Source organism: Carassius auratus, chromosome 3, assembly GCF_003368295.1.
Source record: "Carassius auratus strain Wakin chromosome 3, ASM336829v1, whole genome shotgun sequence".
NCBI classification, from domain to species: Eukaryota; Metazoa; Chordata; class Actinopteri; order Cypriniformes; family Cyprinidae; genus Carassius; species Carassius auratus.
The window spans coordinates 12,791,150-12,806,529 of NC_039245.1; the positions used below are offsets into that span (position 1 = coordinate 12,791,150).

General features: G+C 41.5%; 1 protein-coding gene across 2 annotated transcripts; it reads left to right on the forward strand.

The window, feature by feature from the left end:
- The first annotated feature begins 1,749 nt into the window (after positions 1-1,749).
- On the forward strand, positions 1,750-13,779 carry LOC113048475 (ubinuclein-2-like). 2 transcript variants are annotated; one of them, XM_026210317.1, is made up of 15 exons: positions 1,750-2,327; positions 3,334-3,450; positions 3,570-3,671; positions 4,808-4,939; positions 5,370-5,464; positions 5,687-6,125; positions 6,555-6,625; positions 6,705-6,941; positions 7,905-8,015; positions 8,160-8,303; positions 8,378-8,428; positions 10,022-11,078; positions 11,993-12,188; positions 13,091-13,159; positions 13,260-13,779. In XM_026210317.1, the coding sequence occupies exons 1-15, from the start codon at positions 2,058-2,060 to the stop codon at positions 13,304-13,306; spliced, it is 3,138 nt and encodes a 1,045-aa protein (XP_026066102.1). In that variant the 5' UTR covers positions 1,750-2,057; the 3' UTR covers positions 13,307-13,779. The 2 variants fall into 2 exon arrangements, with proteins under 2 accessions (XP_026066102.1, XP_026066092.1); XM_026210307.1 differs by having other exon boundaries at positions 1,751-2,327; positions 5,367-5,464.
- Positions 13,780-15,380: the final 1,601 nt, after the last annotated feature.

The following is a 15,380-nucleotide window of genomic DNA, read 5'->3' on the forward strand; positions in this document are numbered from 1 at the left end:
ATTTTCTCCACCCAACATTAAAGCTTCTATCATCTGTCTGTATATTTGCAATGTAAGTCTAATTATTGTGTATTTTGAGCTGTAAATGATGAAAGCTTAAAAACATCATAATTTACACTTTAAATCTATAAATTCTTTTGGTTGTGACATTTTTATTTTTATTTTATCTTTGATATCATGTTTTTAAATGTATAGTATAAAATGATGTGTTTGGGTGATTGTTGATATAAGTAAAAATAAGTAAAGTAATAATAAATAAAATGGATGGAAAACATGCCTGTATGTCCGTCTTGTTCTTCATGTGTAGGACTATTTCATGTAAAAGCAACAAAATGTATATGACATTCAGTTTATTAGTAACAGCTCCTGAGCGTGACTGGGGGCATGGTGCTGTGGGTTGAAACGGCAGTTTATGGGCACTTAGATCAGCAGTCTAGCTCTGTTAGCCACTCTCGCGGGGGGCTGTGAAGACTCCCATTGAGGGGCCAAACAAGAAGTCAACACTCTTCAGTCCGGTGATGCCAAAATTAATAAGTGAGTAACTTCATCCTACTGTTTGAACGACTCGAATCGATATGGTATGGCTTCCCAAGCCTGCGCTCAGCAGTGATGGGTAGAGAGACAAGAAGCATAACTTCTGTTTTGGAACCATTCAAACACAATACATTTTCAGACATCCACAACTTAATCTTGTATAGACGGTGTGAGAGATGGGAATATTCACATTTTGGCCCGAATTAGAGTGGATGCAAATCTGCATATCGTCAAAATGGTAGTTCAGTTCGAGAGATCTTAACAACTGCCCAAGAGGAAACATATAAATGCTAAAAAGCAAGGGACCAAGTAGTGAGCCCTGAGGGACACCAGTACTAACAGGACCGACCTCAGATCTGTGACCATCCATAAAAACATAATGACTACGATCAGTTAAATAGGATCTGAACCACTTATAATCATTAACTTATTATCATTAATCCATAATGATTACTGAGATGGCACAATCACTGAGAAGCTCTGGTAATAATTACTGCGTCTATTTGCAGTCATGAGGGGGAAAAAAGGAAACCTTATTGAATTCCACAGTTTTTCACTTCAGGACAACATAAAAAAATCACCTGGTCCATGGCAGGTCTTAAATTTGAGAAATAAAATCTCAGATGGAAAAAGGGTTCATTGATGTAAAATACTAAATGTTAGCTATGTTTAATATAAATCCACCTGAGCAATTTAGACAAATAATAAATTATATACAGGCCTAAATTTTTTACTGATTGATATAAGAATAGCAATAAAAACCTATAGATGAAAAAAATTACATGTTAGAAATGCACTTTTAATTGTTTAATAGCTGCATAGTGAAGATAGACTCGCTCAGTCACTGGTCGCCACTTACTGTTGTTAACATAAAGAAAGACTACGTATTTTACATACTGCATACTTGTTGACATAGAATATTGTTAAACCTCCAATAAACACAATAAAAAGCAGTGACGTGAAAAGAGAAAATAAGTTGTTAGAAATCATAATAAAATAACGATAACGATAAGCAAACAATGAACTGCGTCTCCGAACGAGTCTTTTGGTGAACTGAATCAAAAGACTCGACTCACTGGGATGAATCACACTGCTGTGCGGTTCTGAATCTCCCGCGGTCAGCGCGCACGGAAGCAGCCCCGCCCTCTTCCGCTGGAGTATTAAGAGTGGGCGGGTCTTAGCGCGCTGCGAGACTTCTGATTGGTCGCGTGTCAGTCGAGCTCGAATCGCGCATGCGCTGTGACCCCACCGCCTCATCCTGTATATTTACTGCCAGTGAAAATGGCCGAAATTCAACAGAGACAAACAAAAACTACTTTCACACTCGACTAAATGAGACGGATGCAACGCCCACACTGTGAGAGAATATTGTATGACGCAAAACGGAGTTCATTTCGTTCCGTGCCGCCAGTGGAGTGTTGTTTAACAGTGTAAGCTTTAAATTTTAGCTGAAGCTAAGAGTCGGCAGCGCGCACGCGCCTGTGTGTGTTCGGGCTCGCGCAGAACCGGAGAGAGTCGGTCCAATGGCTGACCCGAGAAAAGTCCCGTTCGTCACGCTCGCCTCATTCAGCACCACACCGACGGCACCCGAGTCAAAGAAGCGGCGACGGGAGGACGAGGAGAATCAACCAAGTGCCGGTGTCACCGGAGGGGGGGTGTTCGGTACCGGGAAACCGGCATCGGATCTCATCGAACCCAAACCCACCGTCCGCCTGAACCTGAACCTGTCAGAACCGAGCGAGCAGCGATCAGCCGAGTTCAACTACAGCGAGCTGGCCCAGTCCAGCCTGCAGGTGGGTTAGCGGTAACTCGAACCCAGAGAGCCGAACATGACCTACATGAACTGTGACATACTTTAGATAAAACTTATTTATTTATTTAGTACCAGTGTTTGGGGTAACGCATTACAAGAAACACGAGTTACGTTATCAGATTACTTTTTTTCAAGTAACTAGTAAAGTAACGCATTATTTTAACCTTTACCAGAAAATATCTGCGTTACTTTTTCAAGTAACACCGGTTACTTTGTTTTGTCGTGTGTTGACTGACAGCCTTCCTGTTCTCATGTTGAGAGAAATCCGGACTGAATGCGGAGGTGTGTGTAAACATGATCTTACTGTAGATCTGGACTAAATGTGAACATACATTTGTTCATCACACTTGCAGTCTTGCACAACGACAAATTTAGTATTTCTTACAGTAGTTGCTTGGTCTGTTCCTGGAGTGATGTTTAATTACCCACCATTTACCCATGTCTAAAATTAACATCTACACTGGACAAAATAACTAGCACCTTTTATGCTTTATTAAAAACAAAACAAAATTATTTGTCCAATAATATTAAATAAATGTCATAGAAAGCGTTCAATTGTACTACCTCGAACCGCACTAATTTTATGTTTTAAAAATTATACAGTAAACTATTATACAGTTACAAATTATAAGTAAACTGTTTGTATTTTCTTGAAAATGTATGCTTCAGTTAATGTTTTGCAAGATGGAACTTTATAATTCCAAGCGGAACGTTTTTAGAACTTGAAGGTTCTGTCTGCATTTGACCTGTTCCACAAATCTCCATTAACAAATCTGAGAGGATTTTGATATTGTACATTTATAATTCGTGTATGAAAGAGACTTGCTCCCCATTTCTTTTTTGCTATATGCAATGCAAAAAACTTGAAGCTCAATATCTCAAAAGCGTTTAGAATGCAGATAGATCCTTATAGTTATACAAATATCCATAAAAGTATCTGTTGGTATTTGGAACTATACATGGGTTCCTTTGGTTTGCTCTTAAAGGTGAGGAAGGTTCCTCAGGGTCTCACTCCAGCTCTGGACCCCAGCGACCCGTTTGCAGATGAAGACAAAGAGCGGCAAGAAGTCGAGGCACTGGCCAGGAAATTTGAGAACAAATATGTATGTAATCTTTCATATGACGGCCAATCCCAATCCTAGTCATGACATGTTAAAGAAATATTATAATGTGTGAGATGTGTTACTGACTTCACGATGAGGCACGTGTGTTATCGTCTCAGGGAAGCACTGTTAAGAAGAAGAGACGAGACCGGATGCAGGATCTCATCGATATCGGTTACGGCTACGATGACACGGATCCGTTTATCGACAACTCTGAGGCGGTGAGTATGAGTGGGAGATTCGTTGATCCTCACGGACAGATTCACTAATGACTGTCTCCTGAAATGCTCTCAATCACAGCGTTGTGCTGATAGTATCATGCCTGAGTTTAAAAACCCAAATTGGGCAATAAAAATATTTTGGCCTCCAATGATTATGAAAATGCAATAATCGCGATAAAACGATTATTGCGCACCAATCTGTCCATTTTTGCAACGCTGAAAACGCTTTTGCTTTAATGGTAAAATACATGCAAAAATATGTCAAAATGCTGCGCTTGGTGATTATTCATGTATATCTTCGTCGGTCATGTAATAAACGAACGTCAAGTGTTGAGAATGAAAATACCCTTAACAGTAATTTGGATCCGTGTGGCACTTAAAGTGAAAGTGGGCTAAGTTTTATTTTACATTTGATTATTCATAAGCCTGTCACGATTACAACGTTTTGTTGTGCGATATATTGCCCAAGAAATAATTGCGATAAGCGATATTATTGTCATTTTAATGACCGTTTAATGCCACTGAATATATAATCATAATTAAACATATCAGCATAGTAATGAAACTTTTTTTATCTTTTATATTAAGATCATGGAAATTAAGTATCAAAATATTAAGATACCTTAAAAAACCTGAATAAATAGTAAATAAACATAAAGTCACAAAAAAAAAAAAAAATATGCACAAAGGACTTGTATGGAGATTTTTCCATCTACAGGTTTTTCCCTGACCTTATTTTCTCAGGCTCTTTTCCTTTTTAAGTGAATTTAATGGGGGATATGTTGTGGTACCAAAAACTATTGAGGTTACGTACATAAATTGCGATATATTGATTATTGCGACAGGCCTAATTATTCATTTCTGTAGTAGTCTGTACTACGCTACACAAAACTTTTCATATAAACTGTAATAAATGCAAAACTAGACCCAAACTAAAACTGAAATGAGACATTAATAATAAATAATTAATAATTAAAGTGTTTTTCTGATAGATTTATGAATGTATGGATTATATATTTCACTCTGCACACTGATGCAGGTTCACTTTCAAATGTGCAATTGTGCACCATGGTTTGTTTCTCATAGGAACAATAATTTGGACTACAAATAATTTAGCATTTGTCATGTCTGTACAGTACGACGAGCTGGTTCCTGCGTCTCTGACCACTAAACTGGGCGGTTTCTACATCAACACCGGCACGCTGCAGTTCAGAGCCGCGTCTGAGTCCGAGGGAGAGGACGGACGGAGAGACGCCAGCCACTTCAAGGTGATCCTCTTCATCACGTGCTGCTCATCCTCAGACACATCATATAGAGAGACACAACTATGGTCCATCAGTGCTAATTTATGATAGGGTTGAACCTGTGATCAAAACATTGAACTGCAACATGACCTGGTATGATTATTAAAGCATCAAATAATGAAATACACATCTGTGACTAGGGCGGCACGATAAATGGCATGCTATATTTAATGCACATCTTGCTGCATGTGAAAGCAGGCACATTACGGCTGATTACAGAACCGCTTTACTGACAAGATGTGCATTAAATATCACAGTTCAGACTGCGGTGTTAGTTGTGTCTCTGTCTGATCGAGTCATGCAGTTCTTCTCAGTGTCTGTCTCTGGTGATTCTTGTGTGATCTGAGACGCTCGGCTTGACTGAGATGATGTTCTGGGCTCTGATCGACAGAAGGATGGAGAGGAGCGCATGATAAAGAGACGGAAAAAGAAGCAGGACGGCGGGCTGGAGGAGAAGAAACCCAGGAAATTCAAAGTATCCAAACCTGGGTGAGTTCGGATGAGTCGTGTGCTTTTAAAACCTTTTCATTTTCTGCATTTGTTCATGAAGGTCTTGAGAAATATGTTTTCAGTCTGTATTACAATAATGCATTGACTTGTTTGTTTACGATGCAGATTTGTCATTTGTACGATTGAAATCTTCAGTAACATTATACATGTCTTTTTTTATGAATGTATGAAATAAAAGCCTTTTGTGTCTCTTCCTGACAGTGTTTCGGCTCTGAACCGTCCGGAGAAGAAGAAGAGGAAGAAGCTGATGAAGGAGACTCTGTCTCTGGCCGACATGATCCGCGGCTTCACGCGTGAGAAAGATGAGATCCGAAGGAAGACACCTGCGGCCCCCGTGAAGCTCATCCATGCTCCACCGAGCACCGCCTCCAGCTCTGACCTGACCATGGCCGATCTGACCTCTGACCCGGTGGTGATGTCACTGCTGGGCGGAGCCACAGAGAGCGACGTGCTGCAGGAGCTGATGGGTGACCTGGACTTCAGCCTGCTGGACTCTCCCGGACCGTCCAGTCCTGGAGCGAGTGAGAGCGGTCAGAGAGCAGGAGGAGCGGGCCGAGGGCAGAGGACGGGTCTGATGCCTCCTCCGCTTCCCCTCAGCCTTCCTGCTCCCCTCCTCAAACGCATCGAGGACCTGCGCACGGTGAGGGAGCGCTGAGCTTCACACACACGGATCAGTCTCTGTGTGCAGATCATGAGCCGTGACGCTTTCAGAAACAGTGTAGTCTGCATGTGCACAGAGCCACCAAAGCAGCAGTGAGTGTGTGTGTGTGTGTGTGTGTGTGAGTGGTGTTTTCTTTCCAGCAGACTGTGAAGCAGAGAGAGGAGGTCTGGAGGTAGATAGAGGTGTAGGAGGAGCAGAGCTCATCCTGATAGAGAGAACAGCGAGAGGGAAAGGTTAGATGAAGGACAGCAGTAGATCAGATCATGCTGCAGTATCTGTGCCATCTGTTCACACAGTGGAGGATCATAGCTGACAGACCAACTGTTCATTTCCTTGTCTTTTCCTTCCATATTTTGATGCATTTTAACCTGTTTGTCACCCTGAAAACCCTGCTTGTTTTTGTCCCAGGCGTCTCGTCAGTTTGATATGGAGGGCAGGAAGAAGTTTTTCACACTGGACATGAACAACATCCTGCTGGAGTGAGTTCATTCAGCTGCTGATGTAGTTTCTCTCTGGTGTTTATCTGGCGTCTCACTGTGTGTGTGTGTGTGTGTGTAGCATCGAGCTGCAGGTGCAGGAGCAGCCCGTGTCGGTGCGAGCCTCCGTCTACACTCATCTGGAGGCCTTCGTGCCGTGTAATAAAGAGGCTCTGCTGAAGCGGCTGAAGAAGCTGAGTCTGAACATCCAGGACGACCGTCTGCGGACGCCGCTGCACAAGCTGAAGCTGGCTGTGTGCAGCGTCATGCCCGAGCAGATCGCCCGATACAACATGCACTGCATGGCCAGAGTCACCAAGTGAGAGCCTGGACACACCTGACCACGATTCACATTCACATTTCAGGAGCGCAGACGCTCTGCTCAATCTACATTTGATTTATATTCATGTGTTTAGCAGATGCTTTTATCCGAAGTGACTTACAAAAGAGGAACAGAAGCGATTGATCAAAGATAAAATAATATTGGAAACACTTTACCATGAGGCTCCATTAGTTAATGTAGGGACTAACTTGAATAATATTCATTTTTACGTCATGTTAATTCACTAATGTTAACAAATACAGCTTTTGATTTTAATAAAGCATTAATTAACATTAAATTAATAAATGCTGTAAAAGTATTGTTCATGTTAACTAATTTTTTTTTCTTTCATTTTTTTAATATTTATTGACTTTTTTTTCCTTTAAATTTTAAAGGAACGTCTTAATACTTAATTTAGATATTTATTTTATATTTTATATATTGAATGTATTTGTTATTAATTTCTACCAGTAAAATATTGTAGACTTTGGTGTAACTAGAAAAATGGTTTATAAAAAAAAAAATGAAAAGGGTAAATTAATTATAAAAATGCACTTGTTTTTAAGGACTTTCTAAGTCTAGAAATCATATTTTTGAATGACTTTCACAGTTTGTGATTTACATGATTTATGTATTTAGCAGACGCTACAAAAGAGAAAAAGCATTGTCAAAGAACAAACAATATGCAAAGGTTTATTAAACCACTAGATTAGGAAGCCAAATAGAAAAGAAGAGAAATGAAGAGAAGAATTAGTATTCATTTATTTGTTATTTGTTTGTTTACTATATATATATATATATATATATATATATATATATATATATATATATATATATATATATATATATATATATATATCCAAGGCTCTGGAAATCCTGGCAATTCAATAACAAAAAAATGAATTAAATGAAGAAATCTTAATGTTTTTGGCTTCTTTTATTGCTCTTATTGTTTGTCAGGCAGCAGACGGAGGACGGCGACAGAAACGGCTCCGAGGACGACGATGATGAGAAGCCCGGTAAAAGAGTGATGGGACCCAGGAAGAAGTTTGTGTGGGACGACACACTCAGGTGAAGCTCACACAGATCAGGAAACAGTCAATACAGAGAGCCTCCAGGAACAACTCCAGACAAAACACAGCTTCAAGCTCGTGTGACGCCGTGGATCAGGTGAAGACGCTTACTTCACAACTGTGTGTGTGTGTGTGTGCGCAGGTCTCTGCTGTGTAGTCTGGTGCGGGTGAAGCTGGGCTGTTACCAGCTGGAGGGTCAGAGGTCACTCTCACCTGAAGATTACCTGAAGGTCTTCATGGAGACCGAGGTCAAACCGCTCTGGCCCAAAGGATGGATGCAGGCCAGGTGGGTTTCAGTGCAAAGCCCCTCAAACACAGATACTGTAGAGAATGTGGCTCATGATGGTCTCTGTGTCTCAGGATGCTGATTAAAGAGAGCCGGATGGCTCACAGTCATCTCACTGGAAACACGTGAGTCATTTGTCCTGCTCTTTTGACGAACTGCTTACTTTATACACAGACGAGCTGTTTCGACCGACTTTGTGCAGATATATTGTGAGCGGCTTGGTAAAGGGATAGTTCACACAATGCAAGAAACCAAACATTATTTACAGCATTATAACCTGTAATCCAGAGCCTCGGGCAAACAGGGAAATAGGATTACTGTCAGATTCATTAGTTCAGTAGTTTATGTATCCAAATAAACAATCACATCTCGTATACGTGATTGTATGTCTACTAACATGTCTAAAGCATATCAAGTGAATAAACTAGTTTTCATCAGCTCACCGTTTTACATAAACGGTGAGTTCATTCATCATAGGATCATGTGTGCTGATGTGTTGACTGGTTTGCAGTCGCAGTGACTGTCAGGCGTCTCAAAGTGAGTTTTGATTGAGTAACTTGTGTATCAGTGTTACTCAAGACACAGACTGTTTCAGACGGTTCTGTCTGATTTGATGAACTGGTTTAACTAGTTCACCTGAAAGACTGATTCGTTTGTGAAGCGGACATCACTTTAAGGCTGGTTCACACGGCAGGATAATTGTGCCGATTTTAGCCCCGATTCACCCCTTCCGACAATCTTAGGATACTCCGATTATCGTAAAATAATCTGATCAAATATTCCTGCCGTGTGTGGTGTGTTAAGACTGCTCTCCTCTGCTCGGAAGAATGTCGGGACCGCTCCGATCTCAAGTTGGGGATATCCAACATGTTGGATTTATTTGGCCCGATTTCTTCTCGTGTGTGGTGTCCCCCGAGGACAAACAATCACACAGTCTGTGGACTGTGGCGTGTAGCCAATCAGAAAGTGAGGAGACGAGGCGGTGATCAAAAATCAAAACAGCCGGCGTATATAATATAACAAATATAACAAATACAAATAAAGTGGATGGGCATAACTACATCCACAACTGCAGTCCACCAGAGTACATGGAAACGAATATATGAACGTTTATTTCAACGGTTATTAATCTGTGTAGTACGTAACAACATTTCTATGAGAGAAAACAACAACTTATCTCCATATCATGATGTAGCAATGTCCATGCTCGCGTTGTCTCCACCTCTTTGACCATCGCCTTTTCTTGTTTTTCTTATGTTTTTTTTCCGTTAAAAACAAAGCACAAACTATGGCCACTGCATCCTCTTCGTCCGCCATGATTGTTTACTCTGAAGTCACGTTTGATCTCGAGGGATTTTGCGAGATTTCCCGTCTGACCTGGGAATGCTCGGGAGTCAAATTGGTTCGTGTGTGATGTGTTGATATTGCCGTGTGGCTGCACACCACACACTGAACGACCAAAACTGTTAGACCCGTGATTTTTTATTGCTGTGTGTGGGGTCTCTCAGGTTTGGAAAATCGGCCGACAATTTAAAAAAAAGGCCTTTACAGGTAATAATGTTGTAAGAAATTCTCCAAATTGAAGAATGACACACATATCTTTCCTTTAAAAAAAAAATAATAATAGTGTTTCATGTAGAATATAGTCCCAGTACAAAAGTAAGCTGGGTGATGGTGTATCACGGTGGTCTTGATTGAATTGCACCGCTCTGTTTCAGAGTAAAGAGGAGGATGTTAGCGGCTCCGAAGGTGAAGCCCAAGCCTCAGGTCAGCGGTGTACTCCAGCACCCACCCGTCTCTGTGGACCCCGCTCCTCCTGCGTGGTCCCCGGCGGAGCCCCGCCTGCCCTGTCTGTCGGACTCGGATGAGGACCTGACGGCTCCGTCGCTGGACTCCATCTCTCACGCTCTGGCCATGCTGAGCAGCGCTGCTAAAAACCTGGTCCAGTCCAACAGCTCTCCGTCCTCCGAGGTGCCCAAACCGTCCCAGCACCTGTGCAGCACCCCGCCTCCGCCCCTGCCTCTGCCCGGTGTGCTCTCCTCGCCCGCACCTCCAGCTGTTAAAGGCGTCCCGCCGCCGGTTCAGAGACATTCGGTGATTCCCGCTCAGCGACCAGCCGTGACCCCGCCCACCAAGATGGGTGTGTCTCCAGCGAAGCCCCGCCCCCCTCCAACGGCATCACCTCTTCACGCCCCTCAGAAGATTCCGGCGGGAAAAACTCTGGTCACATTACCGACAGGCTTCATCAAAACCAGCAATACCAGCTCATCCCCAGCACAATCACGTGCGGCTCCCGCCACTTCTTCAGCGTCGCTTTTAAACGTCAAACCCATGCAGACTTTCCACATGACACCGCAAGCCAAAAACCATGAGTCGCCCAAACCTGGCTTCATCACGCCCATGCGAGCCACCCTCACCAAATCACCCCACAACCCCAGCTCAAACATCCTTAAACTCACACCCACCTCCTCGCCCGTCGTCTCCAGACTGCCCACATTACCCAGCATGCACCAGCACTCCTCCAAGGGCTTCCACGCGGGGTTCGTCTCCAGCGGTTACAGCGCCCCCGCGGGGCAGAAGACTTCCTCTCAGGGCAACACTGTCTCTGGACTCGCCAAAACAGCCGCAGCGGTCACCAAGCAGCCGGCCACCAGTGTGTCAGTCGTGGCAGGGACAGCCAATCACAGTCAGCGACACAGACAAGTGGGAGGAGCTAATCAGGGGGTGAAGACAATCACGTCTGTGTCTTCAGCCACAGCATCTCCACTCTCACAGGTCTGTCTCCTAATGATCAAAGACAAAGCCTTTTGGCTTTTAAGTGTTAAATTTTAAATGATATATATAATTTATTTATTTCATTATTTACTTCTGTCAAACTCAAAGTCTGTTTCATCACCAAATCTCTTTCTCAGGAAAGTTTATTAGCATAATTATAATTGTACTCATAGGAACCTCTTAATCCTTGGTAACAAATAACTAAAATATAATCTGATTTACATCAAATTATTTTAATTTACCAATGCAATTATTTATATTAATTATTAATATTATATATTAATTATAACAACTGTAATATTTTCTAATTATTGTAAAAAGAATAAATAGTACATTAAAATGAAATAAGTAATTTTAATGTTTAATAAACATGTAAAACAATTATTTAATATTTTTTTCATGCTTAATTTTTTATTTAAACATTTACATTTTTCAATTTTCATTCAATCAAATTAATTTTGATTATTTAATGGAAATTGTATTAATTACACGAATAATTAAAACGACTAATTAAAATAAAGATAAATAAAGTGTAACCAAAAAATAAAGTTTTTGGTTACATTTTAGTAGAATAAGTAGTTTTGTAATTGTGTTTAATTGCTGTTTTTTATTTTAATTAACATTGAAGATATTTTTAATTAGTAATTTATTTAATTTACATTTTATTTCATTTTTATTTTTTTTAATAGAAGAGTCCTAGAATTATTTTCTTCAGTTAGTAATGATTTACTTGATTTCTTTAATACGAGCCATTGCTAAAATGTAGTTTTGTCACTTAAACCCATCAGACTCCATAGGCATGGTGTGTTTTAAGTTAGTTTTTTAGTGTTATGTTTGAGGGGGTCTTGAGGAAGGTCTGCTGTGTGTTCTGATGATGATGCTGATGCTCTCCTCCTCCTCCTCCTCGTCTGCAGGTGTCGTCCTCCAGCGCTCTGCTCGGGTCGGCCGGTCCGTCTCTGCCGATGGGCTTCGGGATGCTGGGAGGTCTGGTTCCCGTCTCGCTCCCGTTCCAGTTTCCAAACCTGCTGAATCTGTCTTCCTCTCTGGTTTCCACGGCAACCATCGGAGCCTCGACCAATCCCAGCAGCTCAGGGTTCACCCTTCCCCAGAGTGAGTCCAACCCATCAGTAAACATGGGATCGCTTATTAATCTTTAGTCATATTTGAGTCTCAGAAAAGGTGAATTCTACATAATCTTAGGCTGTTTACATCCTTTATTTCTCTGAGATCAGTGTCAGTGCTGTAATGTTCCTGAGACTCGTTTGTGTCATGACTTCATACAGTGTTAAACCCTGAATAACCAGTGTCATATTATATCATAAATCATACTAAATTATATTAGGCATTACATCTATTCAGAAATGTAATGAACAGATCTATTTAAAAAAAATATATAATATTTGATATACTTTATACTTATTTTATTATTTAAAGGAAATATTGTTGAATTATTGTATATCCATTCTTTATTTATTTATTGAAGTTGTATTATTATTATTATTTCTACTGTTTTGAGTTTGCCATGAAAATAACCTTTGCTGCTATGACTTTTAGTAATCTATATTGAAAATAATTATAGTATAAAAATATATTTTTGTAATAATTTACTTTATATTAATTTATATATTATTATATTATTTATAAAAATTGTTTATTATTAAATCAATGAATGGTGCATTAGTAGTCTTTAAGTGACAAATGTGTATCAGGAATAATATGCTTCCACTAACAGAAAGTTGGCAGTTATCAACAGTTTATTCACTCTCTCAGTACGTTAATGAAATAAAGACTCAGTAAATGTAACATTCCTTCAGTCTTGCACAGATGTCCATAATTCAGACTACTTTTGATTATTTACTTTTGATGTGCTAGCCAGGCTCGAGTGAGTCCTCATTAGCTGCTGTTGTGTGTGTGTTGTGCTCTTCATCACGTGGCTCATCATGCATCGGTTTCCTCTCATTGTATCTGTGTCTCATGCGTGGGGTGTTTGTCTGTGTCCCGTCTCTCCTCAGATGTGTTAACGGGTCTCATGTCAGGGGCTCAGGCCGCTCTGCCTCCACACTTACAGCTGGCTTTCTCAGGTAACCGCTGAGCGGGCGTCTGCTGCTGCTTCGTCTTCAGTCGGGACGAGTCGCTGTGCTTCATCACTCTCTCTCTCTCTCTCTCTGTATCTGTGTGCAGATGTCAATCAAACTCAGGGCGGAGACTTGAAGAGGAAGACCTTATGACATCACAGAACCTTAACCCAGGACTGACTCCACCCACTTTTTATGCATGATCTGCTGGCCAGCCAATGAGACTGAACCGTTTTTATACGCATTTGAATATTGATGCTGATAAATTATGTTTGTCTGAAATGATGATCCGTGGGTTGTACATATGAATCAATGTTTACACAGACAGACCTGATCACTGTGACGGAGAGGGGGAGACGTGTGTGTGTGTGTGTTGACTTCTGTAAGTGAGGGTGTGTTTGTTTTGTAGGGTGTGTATTAATATTGCTGAGCGGGTGAGTGACGGTGTTCCTCCCTCTCTGGTGTAGGTCCGTGTCTCTGGTACTGTTCACCAACAAAACACCCTTTAAAACCTTCAAACAAACTGAAAACCAAATGCTGAAGGGCATTGTCATATACTTGAATTTTCAGGATTTGTTTACTTGCAGGACAAAAGCAAAATAAAAATGCAGAAGCCTTAGTCCGAACTTTGTGTGTCTGTAAGGTTTCTGACATGATCACAGACCTACATAAAGTTTTTTTTATTATTATTTTGGTGATGAGTAAAAAAAAAAAGATTTCTTATTTTGTTTTACTTTTTATACGGGTTTGATATTGCTTTAAAATATCTAAATAAATGACCTCTCATGAAGACTTGCTGACTAATAACCTTATTATGAGTTTGGCGTTTTGACCTCTGAAATGTCTCCTAAATGTAACTATTAGTTTGGATTAAAGTTTAAAAACACCACTTCACTAACCTGCTCGACTGGTAGCATAACTGCTACCATGTGCTACATTAAATGTATAACATACTAACAATACAAATAAAATATACTATATTTGATTAATGTCTATAGTTGCCGATAAGCTTTTAATATAAGTTATTGTCGTTTCGGGAATCATTTGATCGGGGCTTCGGAGTTTGCAACACATTTGATTCAGTTCGGGACTCCGAAGCGCGTTTAGCGAATCATTTGACCGGGGCTTCGGAGCGAGTCCGCAAAACATTTGATTCAGATCGGGACTCCGAAGCGCGTTTCCCGAATCATTTGATCGGGGCTTCGGAGTTTGCAAAACATTTGATTCAGATCGGGACTCCGAAGCGCGTTTAGCGAATCATTTGACCGGGGCTTCGGAGCGAGTCCGCAAAACATTTGATTCAGGTCGGGACTCCGAAGCGCGTTTAGCGAATCATTTGACCGGGGCTTTGGAGTTTGCAAAACATTTGATTCAGGTCGGGACTCCGAAGCGCGTTTAGCGAATCATTTGACCGGGGCTTCGGAGCGAGTCCGCTAAACATTTGATTCAGATCGGGACTCCGAAGCGCGTTTAGTGAATCATTTGATCGGGGCTTTGGAGTTTGCAAAACATTTGATTCAGATCGGGACTCCGAAGCGCGTTTCGGGAATCATTTGATCGGGGCTTCGGAGTTTGCAAAACATTTGATTCAGATCGGGACTCCGAAGCGCGTTTCCTGAATCATTTGATCGGGGCTTCGGAGTTTGCAAAACATTTGATTCAGATCGGGACTCCGAAGCGCGTTTCCTGAATCATTTGATCGGGGCTTCGGAGTTTGCAAAACATTTGATTCAGATCGGGACTCCGAAGCGCGTTTCGGGAATCATTTGATCGGGGCTTCGGAGTTTGCAAAACATTTGATTCAGATCGGGACTCCGAAGGGCGTTTCGGGAATCATTTGATCGGGGCTTCGGAGTTTGCAAAACATTTGATTCAGATCGGGACTCCGAAGCGCGTTTAGCGAATCATTTGATCGGGGCTTCGGAGCGAGTCCGCAAAACATTTGATTCAGATCGGGACTCCGAAGCGCGTTTAGCGAATCATTTGATCGGGGCTTCGGAGCGAGTCCGCAAAACATTTGATTCAGATCGGGACTCCGAAGCGCGTTTAGCGAATCATTTGATCGGGGCTTCGGAGCGAGTCCGCAAAACATTTGATTCAGATCGGGACTCCGAAGCGCGTTTAGCGAATCATTTGATCGGGGCTTCGGAGCGAGTCCGCAAAACATTTGATTCAGATCGGGACTCCGAAGCGCGTTTAGCGAATCATTTGAGATCAGGTGTTTCCA

What these genes read in the sequence shown, in the direction of transcription:
- LOC113048475 (XM_026210307.1), top strand. Translation starts at nt 2,058, where the DNA reads ATGGCTGACCCGAGAAAAGTCCCGTTCGTCACGCTCGCCTCATTCAGC. An exon ending in GAGACGCCAGCCACTTCAAG is followed by an intron (nt 4,940 to 5,366) that starts GTGATCCTCTTC and finishes TCTGATCGACAG; the next exon opens with AAGGATGGAGAGGAGCGCAT. An exon ending in GTGTGGGACGACACACTCAG is followed by an intron (nt 8,016 to 8,159) that starts GTGAAGCTCACA and finishes GTGTGTGCGCAG; the next exon opens with GTCTCTGCTGTGTAGTCTGG.